The following is a 20,509-nucleotide window of genomic DNA, read 5'->3' on the forward strand; positions in this document are numbered from 1 at the left end:
ATTCTCTCTGTTGTATATTACTATATTATATCATATTATATATGGTATAGTATATTATAGCAAATTTACTATATCTGGGTTTTGGACTTTTGGTCAGACAAAATAAACAAGTTGAAGACGAAATGATTAATTCATTAATCACAAAAAATAATGGTAAAGCACTTTACTTTGTGCCTCATTCACACACACACACACACAGACACAGTCTTGGTTATTGGGAGCAATTGGGAATCAGTGTTTTACTCAAGGACACTTTTACCACATGGGCAAGAGGACCACCAACCCTTCAATTAATTGATCTATCTTCTATCTTCTGAGCCACAGCCTGTGGAGCCTGTCAGCAGATAATTGACAGATTAATCAATAATGAAAATAATCGTTACCAGGAAAAGTCCTACTCCAGCCTGTATACGTGTGTGGGTGTGGGTGTGGGTGTGGGTGTGGGTGTGGGTGTGTGGGTTAGCTTAATGTGTCCTTTCAGTCTTCTTCCTGCAGATTAAACTAGACTAGATTTAGCCTTGAGCGGCACTTCACCCCTCCTGTCCTCACTGTGTTTACCCCAGTGTTGACCTGAACTCATCAGCAGCACCGTTAAGGAGAGACCCCCATGTGTTTGTGTGTTTCCTTGTCTGAGACACGTACTTAATCACTTGGCATCCCTGTTTTCCGTGCGCCTCTGCATATCGGTGAAGGACGCGTGCATGTGTCTTTTAGGTGCGCCTGCGTGTTTGTGTGAGAGTGCATCTGTGGGTGTTCACAGCAGCAGAATAGATGCAGCAGAGTGTGTTTTTGTCCCCTGTGGTCTCTTGTCTCCGAACCTGAGCCGATGCAGAAGAGGGTCACTGCAGGGGTGCAATAACAATGCAAGGACTGGAAAGAATATGTATTCACTGCACACATGGGATTTCAGTTTAAGATTCTTTATTTAACTTAAGTAATTGTCGCTATTGGCAATAAATATAAAAATATGCACGAAAATAGGTCTTGTCAGCAAGGGTAAGATATTTTACTCCTCTTGACAAAATCATTTTCAACAAATCCTAAACTTTATTGAGCTTTGTCCAAATTATGTATTGAAAATGATGTTAGTGTTAAAACTTTGTGAAACATTTTCACACAACAACATGTTTAAAACTACATTGGACAACATCACACGTGCCACGGGACTGTGCGGAATCTGATTTTGGAAATGCCACTCCCTTTTGTTTCTAAAAAGGGGAAATTACTGTTTTCCTGCATTTAGATGTTGTGGGTCACATCCCTGATGTGTATACTCAATTTAACGTTGTTTTCTTTTTTCTTGTCATACTCCTCAGCTGCAGGATATTATAGTGCCATAATGTACATTTGTAAAGTGATTTGTAGGTGTTACAGGTGCTATTTATTAACATTATTGAAAGGAATTCTAGTTGTTTTGTTTATGTAAATTGACTGTACGTGTGTATTTTTAAACTGTGTAGGCTTGTCTAATTTGTGAAGCTTTTTCAAACCTATATTTCAGGAAAATGCTACAAATGAGTATGTATTATGAAAGGTATGATTATGATTTGTATGCCTGGGAGAAAAAAATCATTTCAAGGACTGACTTCAGGGGGGCTGAGCTTTTGAATACTGCTATATTGAAGTGACATTTTCCTCTGAATATGACTCCGATATTAAAAGTTCAAACATTATACTTTGCCCTTTATGCTTGAGTGTACTAATTGAGTTATCGGAACCAAACAAAGCTTGTGTGTCTTTGCTAGGGCCAGAACCAGAGGATCAGCCCGTGCTCCACCCTGACCAGCAGCACTGCCTCACCCCCTGCAGGAAGCCCCTGCTCCACCCTCCCTCCTGCCATGCCTGGCCAGGCCGGTAACAGGGACTGCGCCTACGGTTCTGTCACCAGTCCCACCTCAACCCTGGAGAGCAGGGACAGCGGCATTATCGGTGAGATCTGCACACCGATTCACAAGTAATAGTCTTAAGGAACATTAAAAGTCCTTAAAGGATAAGGCAGGCATTATTCAATATTTGTCTTCTTCACTTGAAGAAGGGATTTGTTTGCGGCCTGTACATTACATAACATGTACATATGGGCATGTCAGTATAGTATTAAGAACATGAATTTATCTTTAAAAAAAAATAAAATTCTTCCGAGTGAGTTAGATGAGTAGAAATGACAGACTGGGATTGGGTAGGGTATAGAGGAACGAAACTCTGTTATATGCACTATGCATTTTTTATTTTTATTTTTTTATCTATACCTTTGTTCTTTAGTAGTTTTTCTCCGGTTTTGCACTGTATGCTTTAATTGTGCTTTTCTGTAACGAATGTTTTATGTATACAGATGAATAGTTGTAATTTTACTTTCATCGTTCAAAAAAAAAAAAAAAAGAATGAGCACTGTTTTGACTAATTCACTGTCTGTACAATAATCTGTAGCTCAATAAAAAAAAATAATAATAATAATTAAAGGTAGATTTCAAGTGGTAAAAAAACAGATTAAGTAGAGCTAGAAACCCAATAAAATCATGTCTATAGAACAAAGGATTAAAAAAAAAAAAAAAAAAGCTACTGAAGTAGTCAACTGTACAGTACCTGCTCAGACAGGTAGCTCCAGAGTCTGGGATATCTGACAGTTAAAACTTGACAGTGTGAAGATGCCTGAGGTTATAGCTTGGCTCTCATAACCCCAAATGACTCTCTCATCTCCACTGAATGTAATCTGAATCCTTTTTCCAAACTAAAAACCGTACCCGACCTAAACGGCGTGGTCAGCCTCCCGTCAAACTGTGGTACTTTTCATCTAAGAACCAGTCTGTTCTCCCACTGGAAGACCCGCTCAGGTGTGCATGTCATGTTGACATCAACCGTTGCATTCTTGCATTGTTAAGTAAGAAAACAGTAGAGGTAAAACGCTAACTTAGGTGAAGCAGTGCTGTCAGAACAGGTGCCAACATTGTTTCCTTGCAGCAGTGGCGATCACCTGCAGTTTGATGGAGAAAGGGTTACATAAACATACCACAGATTGATTCAAATAACAGTAAATAAGCGTGGAAGCAGACGGGCTGGGTATGACACACATTTCTCACAGTGAACCACTTGTAGCTGTACAGTATATGCAACATAACAGCACTGAAGACTACGTTGTTTTGTTCTGTTGCAGCCACACTGACCAGCTACTCCGAGAACATGGAGCGAGGCGGCAAATACGGCGAGGGCTCCCGGGGAAACCTGAAACTGTGGCAGTCCCAGAAATCAGGCATGGACTCGTTCCTGTACAGGGTGGATGAAAACATGACCGCCTCCACCTACAGCCTCAACAAAATCCCTGAGCGCAACCTGGAGAGCATGTCCTCCCACTCTGCCCACTCCATCCCTCTGTACCTCATGCCCCGCCCTAACTCTGTGGCTGGTGAGTCCCTTCCTCTTTCCCTCCCTCTCCTATGAAAGTAGAAAAGGAGGCAACAGTTTGTCTGAGGAGCCAGAAATAAGATTATTTACAAGTGCATGGGCATGCAGTATACCAAATCTGCTAAAGTACTTTTTCTGGCAAAATTGGATAGAACTGCTGGTTCTGACTCCTTTAGTGCTCCCTCTGCACTCCTGTCCAGTTTTTTTTCCCTTCTTTGTTTCCTCCCAAGATGAACTGTGATCCTTCCCTTTGAATTCTTTAACGTTCGTTTGTGTGAACCCTGGGACCTGAAACAAGAGTATATTAGGATATTAATGTTTTGGAGGAGCAAGTTCAACCTCGTGGTGGCTTTTGCAGGGGGATCTGTATGACATTAAATCTGTAGACCTTGATTTTTCTTGCCAAATTTTAGCTTGATTCTCCTCCAACTCGGCTGTAAAACGATTAAACATATTCCATTCTTTTCACTACTTCAAAAACCCTTCACCTTTCGTTCCATGGCTATTAGAAGGGATGTAACTCATTCAGATTTTACCCATAAATATCACATAGTTTTGTTCATTTTTGGGATGTTAGACATCGGTTCTGGAGGGGAAGATTTATTCTGTAAACTGCTCATATAACCAGGTATTCTGTGAACAAAGCTCCTGACCACATTCCTCCTTCAAATCTGCGATAAAATCAGCCTAAACGTCCTAAAATCTGCTCCTGGTTTTATGAGGAGCTCAATTGTGGTTTGATTTGATTCAATTTGATGTTTTTTTTTTTACAACATTGTTTAATTATCTAGGAAGGAAACATCTCTTGTTCTCAGATTTCAAGAGGTATTTTGTTAAACTCTCACAAGCCTCTGGTGTGGATCGAAACCATAGAGCAGAATAATAAAGTCTGGGAAAAACAGCTTCAGCAGGAGAACATACTGCGGCTGGAAGAATATCACATAGGGATACAGGCATTTGTGTTGCTGTCAGAGGTCTCCTTGATGTGTGTTTCTTATTGTAGGCCTCGAAAAGGCTCCCAAAAGTAACAGTAAATATATCAGGAAAGAAATGTCGGTTTCATAACACCGAGGCAGTCCAAAAGGGCCTGATTGTATTATTGTTCTCGTCATGAGAGAGGCTGTTACAGACGATGAGCTCTATTATGCACTTCACCCACTCCCACTGGCAAAAAAAAAAAAGTGTGTGTGCACATACTGTGTAGACAAGCACGTATATTTCACTAAACACTGTAATATGCCTGACAAGGCCCGTCGCTGCAGCTATGACCCTCTCTTTATTCTGGTCATGTTCTGCTGTTTGACACTGCTGTCTGGCTGCGCAGCGACTCTGCCGGGTTTGAGAGATACACCCACGATCTCATCTCCGCCCCTCAATACCCAGACCTTCAAAGGAATCTGGATACAGCTTTAAAGACATACTATAAGCTGGAGATGATGCAATAAAAAAATAAAAAATAAGAGCAAGAGCAAGAGAGGCAGGGAGAAAAAAAAAGACATGATGATGTTTCTGAAGGCATTTGTATTTGTCAGGAGCAGGAATTCTGTACAGAGGAGAGGCAGATGGATACATGTGGAAGAGGAGTGAAAGTAGAGTTTCATAATCTCTCTCTCTCTCCCTCTCACTCTCTCCTCCACAAAGAATTATTAGCTGATGTAGGGATGGGAGGCGAGCACAGGCTGAGGATTGGCTGCGCTCACACAGCAGTGGAACATCAAAGCCCCAGGCATTAACCGTTTCTATCCCCCAGAGTGACAGAGAGAGACTCGCTTTGATGTGTTGAGATAGAGAGAGAGAGAGAGAGAGAGAGAGAGAGAGAGAGAGAGAGAGAGATATGGAGCGCGAGCAGAAGGCGACTGGGGAGGAGAACGAGGAGGGAGGGTGCTACTCTATTACCTAATGAAGGCAGTGCGTTGGTAGAGCTTAGGATGGATATGGAGGAAGGAGTAACCAAGACAGAGTGTTCCTTTTTCTCTGGTGCTCGTTTGAGAGGAGCAAAGTTGGAATCAGAATTTAAAAATGAGTCTTTACAGAACCATCAGGAATTTAATTTGTTTTTTAAGTTTTCATTCAGTGAAGACTTGAAAACAAGATTATGTCATGACTAATTCCCCAATAATAATATCCCTAAAAATTGCAATTAAATCTGGGGTAAGCAGTTTTCTGGAAAATAAAATCCCAAATTTGAAAAATACAGCCCTCCTCCTGCAGGTCTCCCCTCTCCGCCCTCCAACCCTCCCTTAATACAGTAACCTGTCCATCACCATGATTGTGATTCCGATGCCGTAATATAGCGTCCCTTTTGTGAGAATTACCGTCCTGTTTTCTCTGTAAAGCCCTTTGAGATGACATGCTGGGATTTGAGGCTCTAGCTCGCTACAGAAACATAAACTTGAATTAGCCGCAGCCGTGAGCCTTTGGCCACGGCTAGCAGAAGGCTAAACTATTAGCAACATTTCCTTTCCATCTTTGTAATGCTTTGCTGATATTGACACATTTTATTGCGTTTATTGTCAGGCTTTCTTTAAGCCTCTTTTTGAGAAGTCTGTCTTCCTTTTTATGGGTTGCTTTGCAGTGTCGGCAGTTGTTGCCGATGCTGGAATAGCGAGTTTTTGGGCAGGATTTTCCGCCATTGAATCAGGCTTTCACCATCTGAATGTCTTATTCATGCATGCATCCGCATTTGTAGAACAGCAAATAGGAACAGCCTCTCTCTGAAATGATAAAGTCTCCCGGCCTAGATTTTCTAAAGCCTGAAAACTGAAACTGAAACTGAAATCTGGTTTCAGGCCACTTGATTGTTTATTAATTATATATTAATTACAATATGTTAAAAGGTTATTATGTTTTTTTCTTCTCTATGACACAAACAAACTGTCTGCCCCAGCTTTAACGAGGTACTACAGTTATTCCGTATTGTACTTTCCTAGTTGTGACCCAGGACACTCTTAAAAAAGATTTTTAATTAATCTCAATGAGTCTTTTCCTGGTTAAATAAAGGTAAAAGGTCAAACTCCAAAATGCTAGATCCTACATTTCCCATAACGCAACTATGTAGCATCTTTTGCTAGACCCTTCGGGGGTGTAGTGTCCCCAGAGAACGTCAAAGATTTTTCACAGAGTTGTTCCAGGTCACGTCCATAGTATTGACGTGAAGGGACAAATCTCAGAATGTCCTCACACCAAACGACAAGAAGGGAAGTGTTTTGTTTTTAATGCAATGTCGATTAACTGACTCCTTGAAAATGCCATGTTGGAGAATCTACTGCTATACGCACCCGCTTACATAATTGCCTGGGGATTGTGGGATCCCGACTCATACAAAGACTAAAGAGGAATAAAAGACACTGCGATTCAGTGAACTCTATAGTCTCTAAATTCACTAAATTAAGATAGCAGCTCAGCCGAGAGATAACATTTTTCAATTTGGGGGGCGGACAAGTCATTGATTTCCTTTTTTTCCTGATTATCCCACCTCTGCTTATATATTCTGTGTAATACCCGGAAATATTATTGTTTAAGTACAAGAACCTCCATTATTTATCGTCTCTAAGCATCACTTGGGCAGAGGAGAATGGTGAGGTGTTTAGAGTACCAGCAGCCACCTCATATCTGAGATGACTAGTCGTCTCCCAGGCTGATACTGTGGCTGGCTCTGGACGGCAGCCCAGCTTTTGTGTGTGTGTGTGTGTGTGTGTGTGTGTGTGTGTGTGTGTGTGTGTGTGTGTGTGTGTGTGTGTGTGTGTGTGTACGTGTGTGTGTGTACGTGTGTGTGTGTACGTGTGTGTACGTGTGTGTACGTGTTTATGCTATCAGTCACTCTTTGAAACAGGAAGTGTCTGATGTGTCTGCCATTGCCCAAAGAGCTCTCTGCTGCACTTAAAATTTTTCTCACTTTCTTTTTCTTACTCTCCCTCTACTTTACTGTTTTTCTTTCTTCTATTTCTTTTTACTATGTATGCAGTCGTAGCGCATTGGCACAGGGACTGTGAATGTGATCCCCTGCTGCATTGCAGATAGAGGTGATGAATTCACCGATTTGATTCCTTACATTCAAACACAGTTGAAAGAGAGGGAGGAAAAAAAACAGCCTTTCCAGCCCTGTAGCCCCGAGTAATTCTTCCTTAGTTTAGCAGATTAATGCCTCCGCTGTTTCCACTTTTAGTCCAGTTGAATGACCAGCAGCCACATTCCCATCAGGGCCAAGCCTCCAGCATTCTCAGCTGCCATTTTCCCTCCATTTTGGGAAAGCCATGCTCATTTTTAGGTTCACACACACAGCCATACACATGCTCAGTACTTCACTGAGCTTAACTCCAGCGGCACAGAAACCACTCTTTAAACCAAGGACAGGACAGGACAGGCTCAGTGTTGACGTACTGGTGAGTTTTACACCAGTGAGAGGTGGTGCCACTTGGAGGGATTACTGTGCCTTACCTTTTGGAGTGACTGGAGGGAGAAACAGAAGATATGATTGAGAAGAAGCATTGCAATTCACACATTCCCCCCCAACTTCTTGAATTTGACTTGGGATCTCAGGACCTCAGAGTATATCAGGTATAGTGTCAGAGAAAAACAGAGGATAAAGGATCTTATTTTTTTAGCTTTGTCCATCAATTCTGTCGGTCATAACATTGTACTCACCAAGTTAATTACTAATCTCTGGGAAAATCAGTCAGATGGGGCAAGAAACACAAGCAGCCAAATTTATTTTGGAGAGAAAACGATGGCAAATGGTAAAATCATTATCCAAACTGTCGGTCGTAAATACCCATCACAGTTTACAGACCAACTTCCTGGTTTCCTGTGCTATGAGGGATTATTACCAACATTTCTGGGTGCACTCGTTTTCTTGCCCCATTGAACTTTGTTGTCGTGATTTTCCTCGTAGAAATGACCTCAGTAAGTACAATGTTTTCATAACCGATATAAACGCTATGAAAATCAGACCGAAGTTGAAAAAAAACTGCAATTACTTAAATAAAATTGAAGAAAAACACAGGCTCAAAGGTTACCAGAAAATTGTTACTCAGATTTTTTTTAAGGCCCAAACTACTAGCTTGGTTTGTCTCTAATATCCTGTTCTCTATCACCACATTTTCCATTATCTCTGCATTAGCACAGTTAATTCTACCCAAATTTCCGGTCAGAGGATTCGTTGGCTTAATTTAAAGGGACAAACAATCTACTATGACGGTGTCTCCTCTTTCTGGCATCCATCAACCTTAGTCCCTTAATCTCTCCTGGATTTTGTTGTTCAGTTTCTTGTCTTTCACTTCACTCACCTCGAACTGGGGTTCCGGTGTGACGGAGAATCAAGTCCGTTGCTTTCTCACGCTGGCGGCGTCTAATCTCATTTAACATTCACTGGTTCCGAGTGTTGACCCTGAAGACACAGCATGGTGTGAACAATCAGCAGCCAGCATCAGACGGCGCTCACGCCATGAATAAGACATTTGTCTGCTGAGCTAATTAATCCTGAGAGGGGCCGGATGGCATCTGCCTCAGTGCTGCGTGACAGACACTGAGAGGAGGGAGTTTAGGACAGAACCATGTAGGGCTGGCTTGCTCTTTCCTGTATGAGTAAGCAAGTATGAGTGTGGGAGCCTGACAACTGCCTCAAGACACTGGCATGAACCAGTGCCACCTTTTTGTGTGTGTGTGTGTGTATTAAGAGTTTGTTTACAGTATGTGCCAATGTACAATAAACATGCTGACTTTTTTTTCTTCTTTTTCTCTGACATATCCCACTATTTCTATCACACACACAACAACAGCTACCAGTTCAGCCCACCTGGAGGACCTGGCATACTTGGATGAGCAGAGACACACTCCATTACGCACCTCGCTGCGCATGCCCAGACAGAGCACCACCTGCGGGCCGGGTCGCTCCGGGCAGGACCTCAGAGGTGAGCAAGAGAGCAAACGCACAAACACAGAGCCTCCTTACCCCTCATGTCCACATGAAAGCTGTTCTTATGACACCCCCAGATTATGTTTTAAAAAATTTAAATACACAGAAAATAAATTAGCTGCAAACAAAAAGATGTTTGGCATCTGTAAAAGCAGATGCCAAAGCTGGCTGTGGACATACAGTACAAACTGCAGTATGACCATGTGCAGACATTTCCCAGGTAAACAGCTCAAAGTCAAAGCATTCGACCATCATTTACTTTGAATTTTGTTTCAGGTTGGGTTGCGATTAGCCATTTGCTTCACATCAGACACAGTGCAGAAGCAAACAATGGGACACTATTGTGTTTTTCATCCATGAACAATAAACTCAAAGCAAATGAGCATCGCAAGACCAAGATGCATGACGAACAAGTTATTAACAAGTTATAACAAGTCAAATGAAAGTCAGTGACGGTTGATTTGCAGTTTGCGTTTCAGGTGCAAATGTCTGCATGTATAGCTACGCTCCCATATCAGACCAGTGATGCTGCCGAGCTGTTGGTGCCAATCTGTGTGTGTGTGTGTCTGTCTGTCTGTCTGTCTGTCTGTCTGTCTGTCTGTGTGTCTGTCTGAATCAAGAGAAGTGAGAGAGACTAGGGGGGAGTGCACAAAGAGCATTTTGTCAGGTTGTGTCAACACAAAGCTAAAATGTGTCTCAGTGTTCAACATTCACAGTCAGTGTGCGCTCCACTGCACACTGTTAAAGTCGAGGACCCAGCAAGCGCCTCCGTGATCGAGCAAATGTCCTTAGCCTCCTCACCAAATGGCCTTGTGTCACTACATCAGATGTCCCCTCGCCCTTCTTCCTCAGTCACTTAGCCAGTAATGAGCGCCGTAATGCCAGCCCTCTGCCATCCAAGCGAACACAAATATGCATCCCCGTGTGTTTTAACCACCTGTTAAGACCCCACTTTGTTGAGAGTGCGCTCGGCTGAGCTGTGATGTGATTCCCCTGCCCGAGGGAAGCTAGCTGCAGACAAATGCAGAGTGAAAGACATGTTGGAAAGAAAGAGAAAGGTAGGGAGAGAGATAAAGAGATGGACACAGAAAAGGAGAGAAAAGACGAGGAAAGGGAAGAGCTAATTCCTCTCAAAGCGTCACTGTTACTGCCAGAGCCACTTGTTTCAACCTACCTCCTCTAAGGGCAGCCAAGTGTGTTTACAAGCCAACCAACTGCGTCCAAACATGCGTTCTGCCTCCTCGGATCAGTGTCAGAGCCTCCCTTAGTGCACTGCGACGTGGAGCCAAACAACTTGAAGAACAGGGTTGTTCCTGTAGATCATATGAGGACAATTTCCAAATGCCTTTATTTCTGACATTTAAGGTTATAGACTTATAGGTAGGGAATCACTGAATGAAGGATTAGTTGGCTACTGGATTGGTTGTGTGTTTGCATCAAAAGTTGCCGGATTCATTAATGTATTTGTGGTGAGGCTTAAAGGGGCGATGCCTGTCCGACACTTTAGTGTAGAACAAGATATCTAGTGTTGAGATTGAATATTCAGGGTCCCCGCAGAAGGATTTATGATGACACCTCCCCTGACAATTTTTCTACTGATGCCACCAAAATCAAAACTTGTACATAAATATCTAACTGTGAAAATGGAGTACTTTGGAGCACATTCATGCTCTCTGGAGGCTGAACCCTTTCCATTTCGTACCGCTGAGCTTTCCTCCAGCATTCCATTATTAGTAGCCTAATGCCACAAAAAGCACAAACATTTCAACATACTGTGCGTCACAGAGAAGCTTGTTGGTTGTTTTGCTTTAGAGACTGCTGGATGCAGAGTTACAGAAGAACTAGAGGAGAAGAAGAGTGCTGATTATGTGTTGGTGAGGTGGTAACCAGCTGACAGATGCAACTCTCTCTCCGTTTTTTTCGTTTTTTTTTTTTTTTTTGATGAAGCTGCTTTTGATGCCGGCCATCGGGGGCCCCGAGCTGTGCTGCGGTTTTGATGAGAGTGATTCAGACTGTAATGGACCTTCTTTTGCTCCTGCCTGCCTACCTCTAAGATTTACCACCCACCTTATCTATTCACCGCAAACTCACTCGCATAACTGTAAACTGCACACATTCTCTCCCTCGTTTATCTTTACTTTCTCTCTCTTTGCCTTTGACGCTCTCTGTCCCCCCTCTCTGCCTCGCTGTCTTTCTACCTCTGATGGCATACACAAAACAGGCTTGTGTTCTCTAATGGTTGACTGAGAACGATGACGTTGAGGCCGTGCGCTAGAGTTGTAGTTCTGTAATGGCGGCGGAGAAAGATGCAAGCGAAGCCATTCGGTCCGTTGTGACAACGCTGCAGAGTATCCAGAAGTTAAAGCCCGAGCAAGAACAATCTTTGCTGAGTTGTGTTGGTGGCCATGATGTTGGCCATGATGATGAAAAGTTTGATTTTCCAGCTCGCTCCGTTAGTGGTGAAGGAGTTGGCTAAGGCGAACGCTAGCGATGCTAAGCCAACGTCACGACCAAACGTTAGCGATTGGTTATGGCTGATCCAGAGTGGCTCTGGGCAGATCCAATAGAATACCCGCCTTCAAGGAAGTTAAAACATGTCAATGGAGAGTTCTCTTAATACATCCATGATGGAGAGTGGCCAGACTCTCTGTACAAATGACATGTACAAGAGTCTGGTAGGACCAGGCTAACAACATCCTGTTGCTGTAAATACTCACCACACAACATAGTCCCCAACAAATGCACAATTTAATCATGTTTGAGTAATGTTTGCGGAAAACTACAGGGCCCACCTGTTTAAGGTAATAACCTTAAGCCTCTTTTAAAAATTGAGTTTTTTTAAAAACATTTATTTTACATCTTACTGTTTGTAGTGAACATTTATTTACAGCAAACAGGATTCCCCTATTGCTAGCCAAGCAGGTTGGACAACTAGTCTAGATTTGATGACACTGACATGTTTTCAACACAACTGGCGAGTTGCAGATGATTATCTATAGCCTCTATCTACTATTATTCCTATTGTTTGACACCACTGCCTTAATCTGTTCTCTGTAATCTGATGAATAAGATGTGATATGTATGTCTGTCTTGAGGTTATTTTGAGGGCTTTGCATCTTATATAACATATTGATATAATCTGTCCTTGTAGCTTGGCTGCAGATCAGTAGTGCGCCAGCAAGGAAACAGTATGTGTTAAATGACAGTTTGCAGGCCATAAGGAAGATCAGAACACATTTCCTGAAGAACTACATTATCCATAAGCACATCCAGGTTTATGATGTTGCTCCAAGCCTACTGTGCATATTACATAATTTCTGTTTAAAAAAAAAGAATCTTATCTAAAATCCTGTTTGTGTTACATATCCTAGCTGTACTCAAGCTCTCTATCCACTGCTGACTGGGATTTTAACTGTATGTCTGAAAAAGCAGACAGCAATCTAACTCATCCTCTAACTCCCACATCAGCCATAAGAAAACGTGACCTGAGAGAACCCTTCGCCACATTACCCAGAACCTCCACAACAAGCAGACAGATCATCTAAACTGCCTCTCTTCCTCCTCCCCATCATTTCCTCTCTTCCTCCACCTCTGTGCCAACTCTCCTCTCCTCCTCCATCTCCCACCCTCTCCTCCTCTTCTTCTCCTCCTCCTCCACCTCTTCTCCCTCCTTCTCAAGGCTGTTCAGCTACCGTGAGTCATCCTCACCTGGTGAATAATTAAAACGTCTGAGACTCTCTCTCCGTCTGGCCATGGAGGGTTGGTGGTGGTGGTGGAGGGGAGGTTGGCGGATACCTTGCTTAACGTCGCCTGAGGGGGAGTGTTATGGCCCGGATTATGAGCAACTGCCTTCCATCCTTCTATCCCTCACACACATATTTGCTTCCACCGTCCTGGAAACAACTCCCTCAGCCCCCGTTCACAACATGGCTGCCATGTTTTCCTGGAATACCTGACACAGTGGAGCAGTGGTGGCTGCACGACTTAGCATGCACAAAGTGGTGTAATCGTTTCTGCCATTTGGAGTATGGTGCCCGATAGTGCGAGGGTGTGTTTTAGTAATTCCACAAGGACGGAAAGAGCTTTACACGCACGTTTGGCATTCAGTCCCCCCCCCCCTCCCCCCCACGATAATTGGATTAGCACCACTTAAAAACAGAGTAGCTGTGAGTTTTTAGCCTTTTACTTCAGTGGCCGATGGTATTGTAAATGCAGTATTTTGCATTTACCATCACCAGTGTTGCGTCAGGTCTATTCTTTCACAGCATGACACCCAACTGGAAGAATATTACATCAGTTTGAGAATTATAAACAAAAAATAGAGTTCCGCATTTTGTTTTTTTTTTTTTTTTTTTTTGTGTGTGTTTTTTTGTGTGTTTTTTTTTTTGAGTTTTTTTGGCACTAAAATAATTGCACGCAATATAAACGAGGAGAAATTTTTCAGCTTTTCACCCAGTTCCAGTTCCAGGTATATCTGTTTATAGTTATTGCTGATTGCATAAGTAAGAATATCCTCAGCATGATCATTGCATTTCTTTTTCTTACTTTGCGATTATAATTAACATTCCTGGCACTTTGGAGTGCCGTATGGTAAAATAATACATTAAGCGCAATATCAACTCATTATGTTATGTAGCCATGCTCCTAATCAGCACACTGGAGTCATTTACAGAAGACATACAGCTATAATGTAACACTCACTTCCTCCCTGCCCGCTGATGTATTTTGCAGTACTGTACCTGCACACAGTATAGAATTATCTGCCGACGCACACAAATTCTCCACACTCTCACCATCTTATCTGACCAGTCAAATGTATGATACATATTTCCTACAGCTCTGACTTACAGTGTGCTTATTGCTTGTGTACTGCAGAGTGTAAAAAGAACTACTGCACTGGCTGTCATCTGTCCAGCAGCTTTTCCTCACTGCACACTGGTCAGATTGAACCTCAGTAAAGTAACCAAAAGAAAAACTGATGTGTAAATCCAATTTTACAGTTTGTCTGAGGCTTTCTGTAACCACTCCAAATTTGGGATTTCTCTTGTACTGAGGTTGATTACTTTATGTTATGCTACCTTTAGCAGCCTGTAATTCACACACAGTAGTCTGTGGAGCTGAGGTTGGAGGGTTCGAATTACTGCTGGAACTGGATTCAATTATTTTTATGGGGATTGATTGAGCTTGCCCGGCGCAATGGAACCACTTAGATTCTCCCAAAAGTGCGAACCTTCCCCAACCTTCCCTCCAGACTGGCTGAGGAATACGCTTGTACAATTCAAAGGATTTCAATTAGTAATCGACCCCGGTCTGGTGGTTCCCCATATTCCTGACATCATGATGTGCTGATGCTATTGCTGCTTCCTTTTTTTTGTTTTTCATTGGTCCTGTGCTCTGACACACTGCTGCCAGTTCCCATTGTCCTCACTGTCTCTCATTACTCTCTCTCTCTCTCTCTCTCTCTCTCTCTTTCTTTCTCTCTCTGTCTTTTGCTTGCTGTTCGTCTCAGCTTCCGCTAATAACACCCATGCCTGGCAATCGCAGTCACGTAAGTTACTTTAATTTTCATTTGTTGCATCAGGCAGGCACTTTTGGCTCACAGTTGCCAAGCTTGCTGGCTAGTGCTTTACAAGTGCTTTATAAAGTGGCACACACACCCTTGCCAGCAAAGCATTTGGATTATTCACATACAACTCACATTCTCAATTAGGCGTAATTACCAGATGCTGATTAAACATTTGAATAAATGACACACCGGATAGGAGGGAGCGTGCTTTTATTCTCAAAGCCCAAATCAGTCTTAAAAGATGGGACCCAGGAGACGGCACCCAGAAGCAGCACACTAAATGTTACATTGAATGTATCACACCGCTTCAGAAGTCCGTACCAGATTCATTTTACCATCTTTAGTCTTTAATGGTCCATATGTTCTGCTGAAAAGATGCCCAACCTCTGCAAGAACTCCCTCTAGTGAGTAAAATCAAAAGTTGGCAGTGGCTGTTAAAGAAGCCACTCTCAACTTTTTGCAAATTTTCTTTTGTAACAAAATGAGCTCAAAGCAAACACATCTGGATTATAAAATTAGTTTCCCATTGAGTTCTTAAGATAAAACTTCTTGCTCTCACCATTACATAAACTACTGTATATTAATCCTACTTCATTTTTAGCTTATCATAGTCAATACTTTTTATTTCCAAAATTTAAGCTGTCAAGCACATTTTACACCCAGCCAGTCCATATATGTTCAAAGGATTAAAGGGTAGACCCTGGAGCACATATGAATTATTGACCCATCAGTATATATTTAGTCTAGGTTATTGACTTTTTTCAGTGATGTCAATCTTTAAAGTTAAAGTACATGAATGTAATTGTTTATCCTTTATATTTGTAAGCTTAAAATACATAAACACACTTATTTTGTTGTAAGCCGATGTGTAAAAGATTAAATCAGTGGAGGATTCAATACAATCAAACAAGGATTCAACAAATGTTTTTTTATGTATGAGATATACTTGTAATACTTGTTACATGTTTATGCATATATAAGTGTGTTTGCATACATATTTATTAATATATATTAATCCTATACAGTATCTATGCACCAATGTGTTAGTATAGGGGCTTTTTACACACAGTAACTATTTCAGTCTCTAGACGCATTACTGTAGGAAAGGGGGAGACTCTTCATTGTAAAACATAAATTTTAGTACATTATCGTGGCTTATAACTTTTATTCTTCATTTTCTTGATCCGCCAGTGCGTTTTGCACCCTATCGGCCTCAAGACATCGCCCTCAAACCTCTGCTGTTTGAGGTGCCGAGCATCACCATGGACTCTGTCTTTACGGGCCGCGAGTGGCTCTTCCAGGAGATCGATGCCCACCTCAACAGCCCCAACGCCAGCACCAACCGCGGCGTGGCGGTAGTAGGCAACATCGGCTTTGGCAAGACAGCAATCATCTCTCGTCTGGTGGCGCTCAGCTGCCACGGCACTCGCATGAGACAGATTGCCTCCGACAGCCCTCAGGCCTCACCGAAACGTAGGCATCAACTTATTTCTACATATGATTTCCAAGACGCCTTGCTTCCTTTTATAATTATCAGTGAAGATGGAAAATTCTTTCTTGAACTCCACCGTAGAATTGAAGTATTTTTATAAAATGTTGGACAGTCTCACTTATTCGTTTGTTTTGAGAGTGAGATGGCATGAATGTGTCACGTGTTAGAGCTGTCCCTGACTGTGTTGTTGTCTTGTGTCCAGATGGAGAGGGGCTCCCTCTCACTCAGCCCCAGCCCACGCATGGCACCCTGGGAGGAGGCAGCTGTCCCGGGACCCCTGAGATGAGGAGACGTCAGGAAGAAGCCATGAGGAGGCTGGCATCTCAGGTACCAGATACACCTGTGACCATGTACACACAAAGATTTACATTTTAGTCTCTTGATTTACAGACAAAACGCACCTAATACTACCAAAAGAATGTTGGTGGATCTTCATACTTGAATAATTCTTGATTTCTCCTCCCATTGGCCTCTTTTACAAATGCAGATTATCTATTTTTTCTGCCATTTGCTCCAGAAACATGTGTGCTTGTAGTAATTTTAATTTGCAATTTCAAGCTTTCAATTGATGGCCCTAAATTACACAAAGATGAGTGCACAAGCCTGAGCCACTTATGAACATTTCTACCTCCCTACACCTCCATTTCCACCTTTCCTTCCACAGCTGTATGAAATGAAAAGAAAATGTATGTTTAATGACCACATATTATGTCAGGGGTCTCATTTGCATACAACTGTTGTGTCAATTCTTTCTTTCATCTTTTCTTCATCAAAGATTAAAACTGCATACATGATTATTAAGAGGAAATGTTGCCGGATCACTAAAATGGTCATATGTAGTATAATAGTACATTTCATATTGTTTGTGGTTCAGCGTAACATTTTCAGGTCTCAATCTGTAATGATAATTTAAAAAGCTCCTTAATCTTAATTTTTCAATCAGTGATAACAGAGGTGGTAGTAAGCCAATGATTCACTCTTTTGAATGCCTTTCCAAAACGCAAGCACGGACGCGACTCTTTCATGCCACCTGCAAGCTATCATCGACTCACAGGGTTTGCTCTTGAGGTGGTAGACTTCAAAACAGGTGGACCCTTTGTGGGAAAAAAAGAAAACATTTTAAAAGAGAAGTTGTAGAAGTTGTATGCTTCTTCTTTTAAAACACTGTTACTTGAGTAATTCACTTGTTTGAACCTGCCTGCAATGTAAACCTGTATGATGTGTGAATCCGGCTCTTTTTCTGGCTCCTCTTCCTGTCTGCTGTTGCACCTCAGTCCCCCTCCCCTGCTGCTTAGCCATCTGCATCCCCAGTCCCAGCCTGATGCATTATGCAGATGTGTTTAAAAAAGAAAAAACAACTTTGCCAGGGAGCCTTATGAAATATTTATACCTGCAGAAAGCCATTTCCCAGCCAAGCTATTAGATCTTGTTAACTCTGTGCATTAATAATTAAGCTTACTCCCTTTTTCACCCCTTTTGTTTTAAAGCCCTTTATCCCATTGTGACCAAAAAATTAGCATTTCATTTTGATTAATCTTTTTATTAATCCCTTTTTCTTCACTGCCCCTCTGATCGCTGCCACCGCCTCTGAAAATTCAAACTCTTTGTGATCTCTGTCTCCGGGAGCGCTTGGTCACAGCTGCTTCTATTGTTTTGTTGACTAACCTCCGAGAAAATTCACCTGCCCTCAACTATCCACTAACGCCACTACATGTCCATGCAAAGACTTTTTATTCATACATTCATTCATTCATTCATTCATTTAATCATGAACATGTTCCCAGTACATGACTGTGAAATCTGACAGTTTAACGCTTGACTCCTTTGTGCCACAGTCATCGAACACATGAGCATGCATGAGCTAACTCCGAATCCATCTCTCTAGGCAGCCGGAAGCAATGAATTATTAATAGCTAAAACCATACAGCAAAACAAGGAGTATTATGTTTCATTATACTGCAATCAGCCACTGTGAAGTTGACTCAATCCCAAATGAGTTGTAGCTGTAGTAGACGCTAGGCTCTGACTGAGCCCAGAAACCAGTGTTATTTCTAAAAGTGTGTCATGCTCCCTGACACTGATCTTCAGTTTTTGCAATACCCAAAGGTTGCTCATGTTTAGATTTACTGTAAGTGTTTACCTTTATATTTGACCTGGCTGCAATCTTCTCCCAACTCTCTGTCGCCCCCAGGTGGTGGCGTACCACTACTGCCAGGCAGATAACGCCTACACCTGCTTGGTGCCGGAGTTTGTGCACAACGTGGCGGCTCTGCTGTGCCGCTCGCCGCACCTCGTCGCCTACAGGGAGCAAATGCTGAGGGAGCCACACCTACAGAGCATCCTGAGTCTGCGCTCCTGCGTCCAGGACCCCCTGGCCTCCTTCAGGAGGGGGGTCCTAGAACCCCTGGATGCACTTTACAAAGGTGATACACTTGTAGTCGAAAATAGTGTTAACTCTGTTCAGTTACTTGTTGCATCTGTTCAAATTCATCGTACTTAAAAGTGATTTCAATTTCCCAAATCTAAATGTATTCATGGTGGTTTTATCCCAAAACACAGGGATTAGAGCAGCCACAGAATAGATGTAATGTAGAAAAAAAATAAATAAATACATAAATAAAATAAACAGGAGCACTTTAAAGCGATGGATATGCAGCGTAGACTTTATTCCATCAGCTGACTTTTCAACCGCAATGTGCGCTATTTGGGGCTTAAAGGGAAAAGCTGACATTATCTCTTCTGGGGTTTGAAATCATGCAAAACTATTTAGTAAGTAAGCCTTGTATTTAATCGTTTTTAATCATTTAACTAAAGAATTCAAAAACTGCAGTAATCTAAAGCTCTGTATGAGTCATTCTCCCTCTTGTTCAGCTGGTATAACCTTCATTTATTTGCTCTGTTGGCTCTGTTTGTCTTCACGTTCTTCATAATAAACTGGAATGTGTAATAAGTATTTTGCGTAACATTCAAATCATAGACTATGATTCATACACAGTGCTTTTGGCGATTTGTAATTCATGCCTCTTCAAGCCTCAGTATTCAATTCATTTTTTGACTCAAAATCCTTGGAGCGTGATATTAGAGGGATCTAGTGCACAATCTGCTCAATATAAGGTTTTTAATCTCAACACTGGAACTGAATGTTTCTTAAAGCTCCTAACCAAACCACACACAGCTTCACAGGTAAAACAAAATTATGAAGTGAAATATGACTTTGTGGCTCTCCCCGAAATGTAAAGCTTTTATCAAAGAGAAGATAAGCTACTCCTGAGAAAGACCATGAAATGTGGCTGAAAGCTCTGGAAACATCAAGTCAATTAGATTTTTCTTTTGTTTATTAGGGGGGGATTTTGGGCACAATGATGCTGCATACATTACAAACAGTGAATAGTAATCTACTATCAGATTAAAAGTAATAATAAATAGAAAACTGTCAATCAATAAATATAGCTGGTGCAATGGTAGCAGGTAATACATAAATACAAGATCACATTTAATAAATATAAAAAAATAAACATATTGCTACTAGTCAGTTGCCAACAATAAATGGTCACATATTGCACAGACCCTCTATTGCACTCCTAACAGTATTGCACTTGAACGAATTATAGCACCTGGACATTCTAATTCTTTTAGAGACTTTTGTTAAGAGGGCTGATGGAACAGAAAATGTGCTAAATAGTGTCTTGGTTTCATGCTCTCGTTCTTTTTCAGAGAGGAAGATCAACTCTGAGGAGGACCTCATCATCCTCATAGACGGTCTGAATGAGGCAGAGTTTCACAAGCCAGACTACGGAGACACCATCGTGTCCTTCCTCACCAAAACCATCAACAAGTTCCCTCCCTGGCTCAAACTGGTGGTCACAGTCAGAACCACGTTACAGGTAGAGGACAGACGGGCGCTTAGCAGTTTATCTTTAAGTATACAGATTGTAAATCCCACTGTTTGTATCTGCTCTTCTGCCGTAATGTAATTCAAGAGGCTTTATTTAAAATTCAGCATGGGTTGACTTAAACAGCAGCTAGCTTTTTATTGTATTATTCTATTATTGTTACCACTGCCAGCTACGACGCTTTTAAATTAATTAATTATCAGCGGGTTATTTTTGAAACAACTGGAGGCCACTAACTGATTATATTG

At 41.9% G+C, this 20,509-nt stretch overlaps 1 protein-coding gene across 17 annotated transcripts in view; it reads left to right on the forward strand.

Annotated features, from left to right (window-relative positions):
- The window catches only part of tanc2b (tetratricopeptide repeat, ankyrin repeat and coiled-coil containing 2b), a 156,271-nt gene that overhangs the window by 113,895 nt on the left and 21,867 nt on the right, over nt 1-20,509 (forward strand). For 13 of the 17 annotated variants that reach the window (XM_039788516.1, XM_039788511.1, XM_039788512.1 and 10 more), the window contains 8 exons: nt 1,746-1,929; nt 3,149-3,397; nt 9,174-9,305; nt 14,820-14,858; nt 16,068-16,349; nt 16,571-16,695; nt 18,560-18,791; nt 20,083-20,252. In XM_039788516.1, coding sequence (XP_039644450.1) covers nt 1,746-1,929; nt 3,149-3,397; nt 9,174-9,305; nt 14,820-14,858; nt 16,068-16,349; nt 16,571-16,695; nt 18,560-18,791; nt 20,083-20,252 — 1,413 coding nt within the window. The remainder of the gene's footprint in view (nt 1-1,745; nt 1,930-3,148; nt 3,398-9,173; nt 9,306-14,819; nt 14,859-16,067; nt 16,350-16,570; nt 16,696-18,559; nt 18,792-20,082; nt 20,253-20,509) is intronic. The other 4 variants (XM_039788514.1, XM_039788528.1, XM_039788515.1 and 1 more) reach the window with 2 other exon arrangements.

The sequence above is a fragment of the Perca fluviatilis genome, chromosome 21, assembly GCF_010015445.1.
Source record: "Perca fluviatilis chromosome 21, GENO_Pfluv_1.0, whole genome shotgun sequence".
NCBI lineage: Eukaryota > Metazoa > Chordata > Actinopteri > Perciformes > Percidae > Perca > Perca fluviatilis.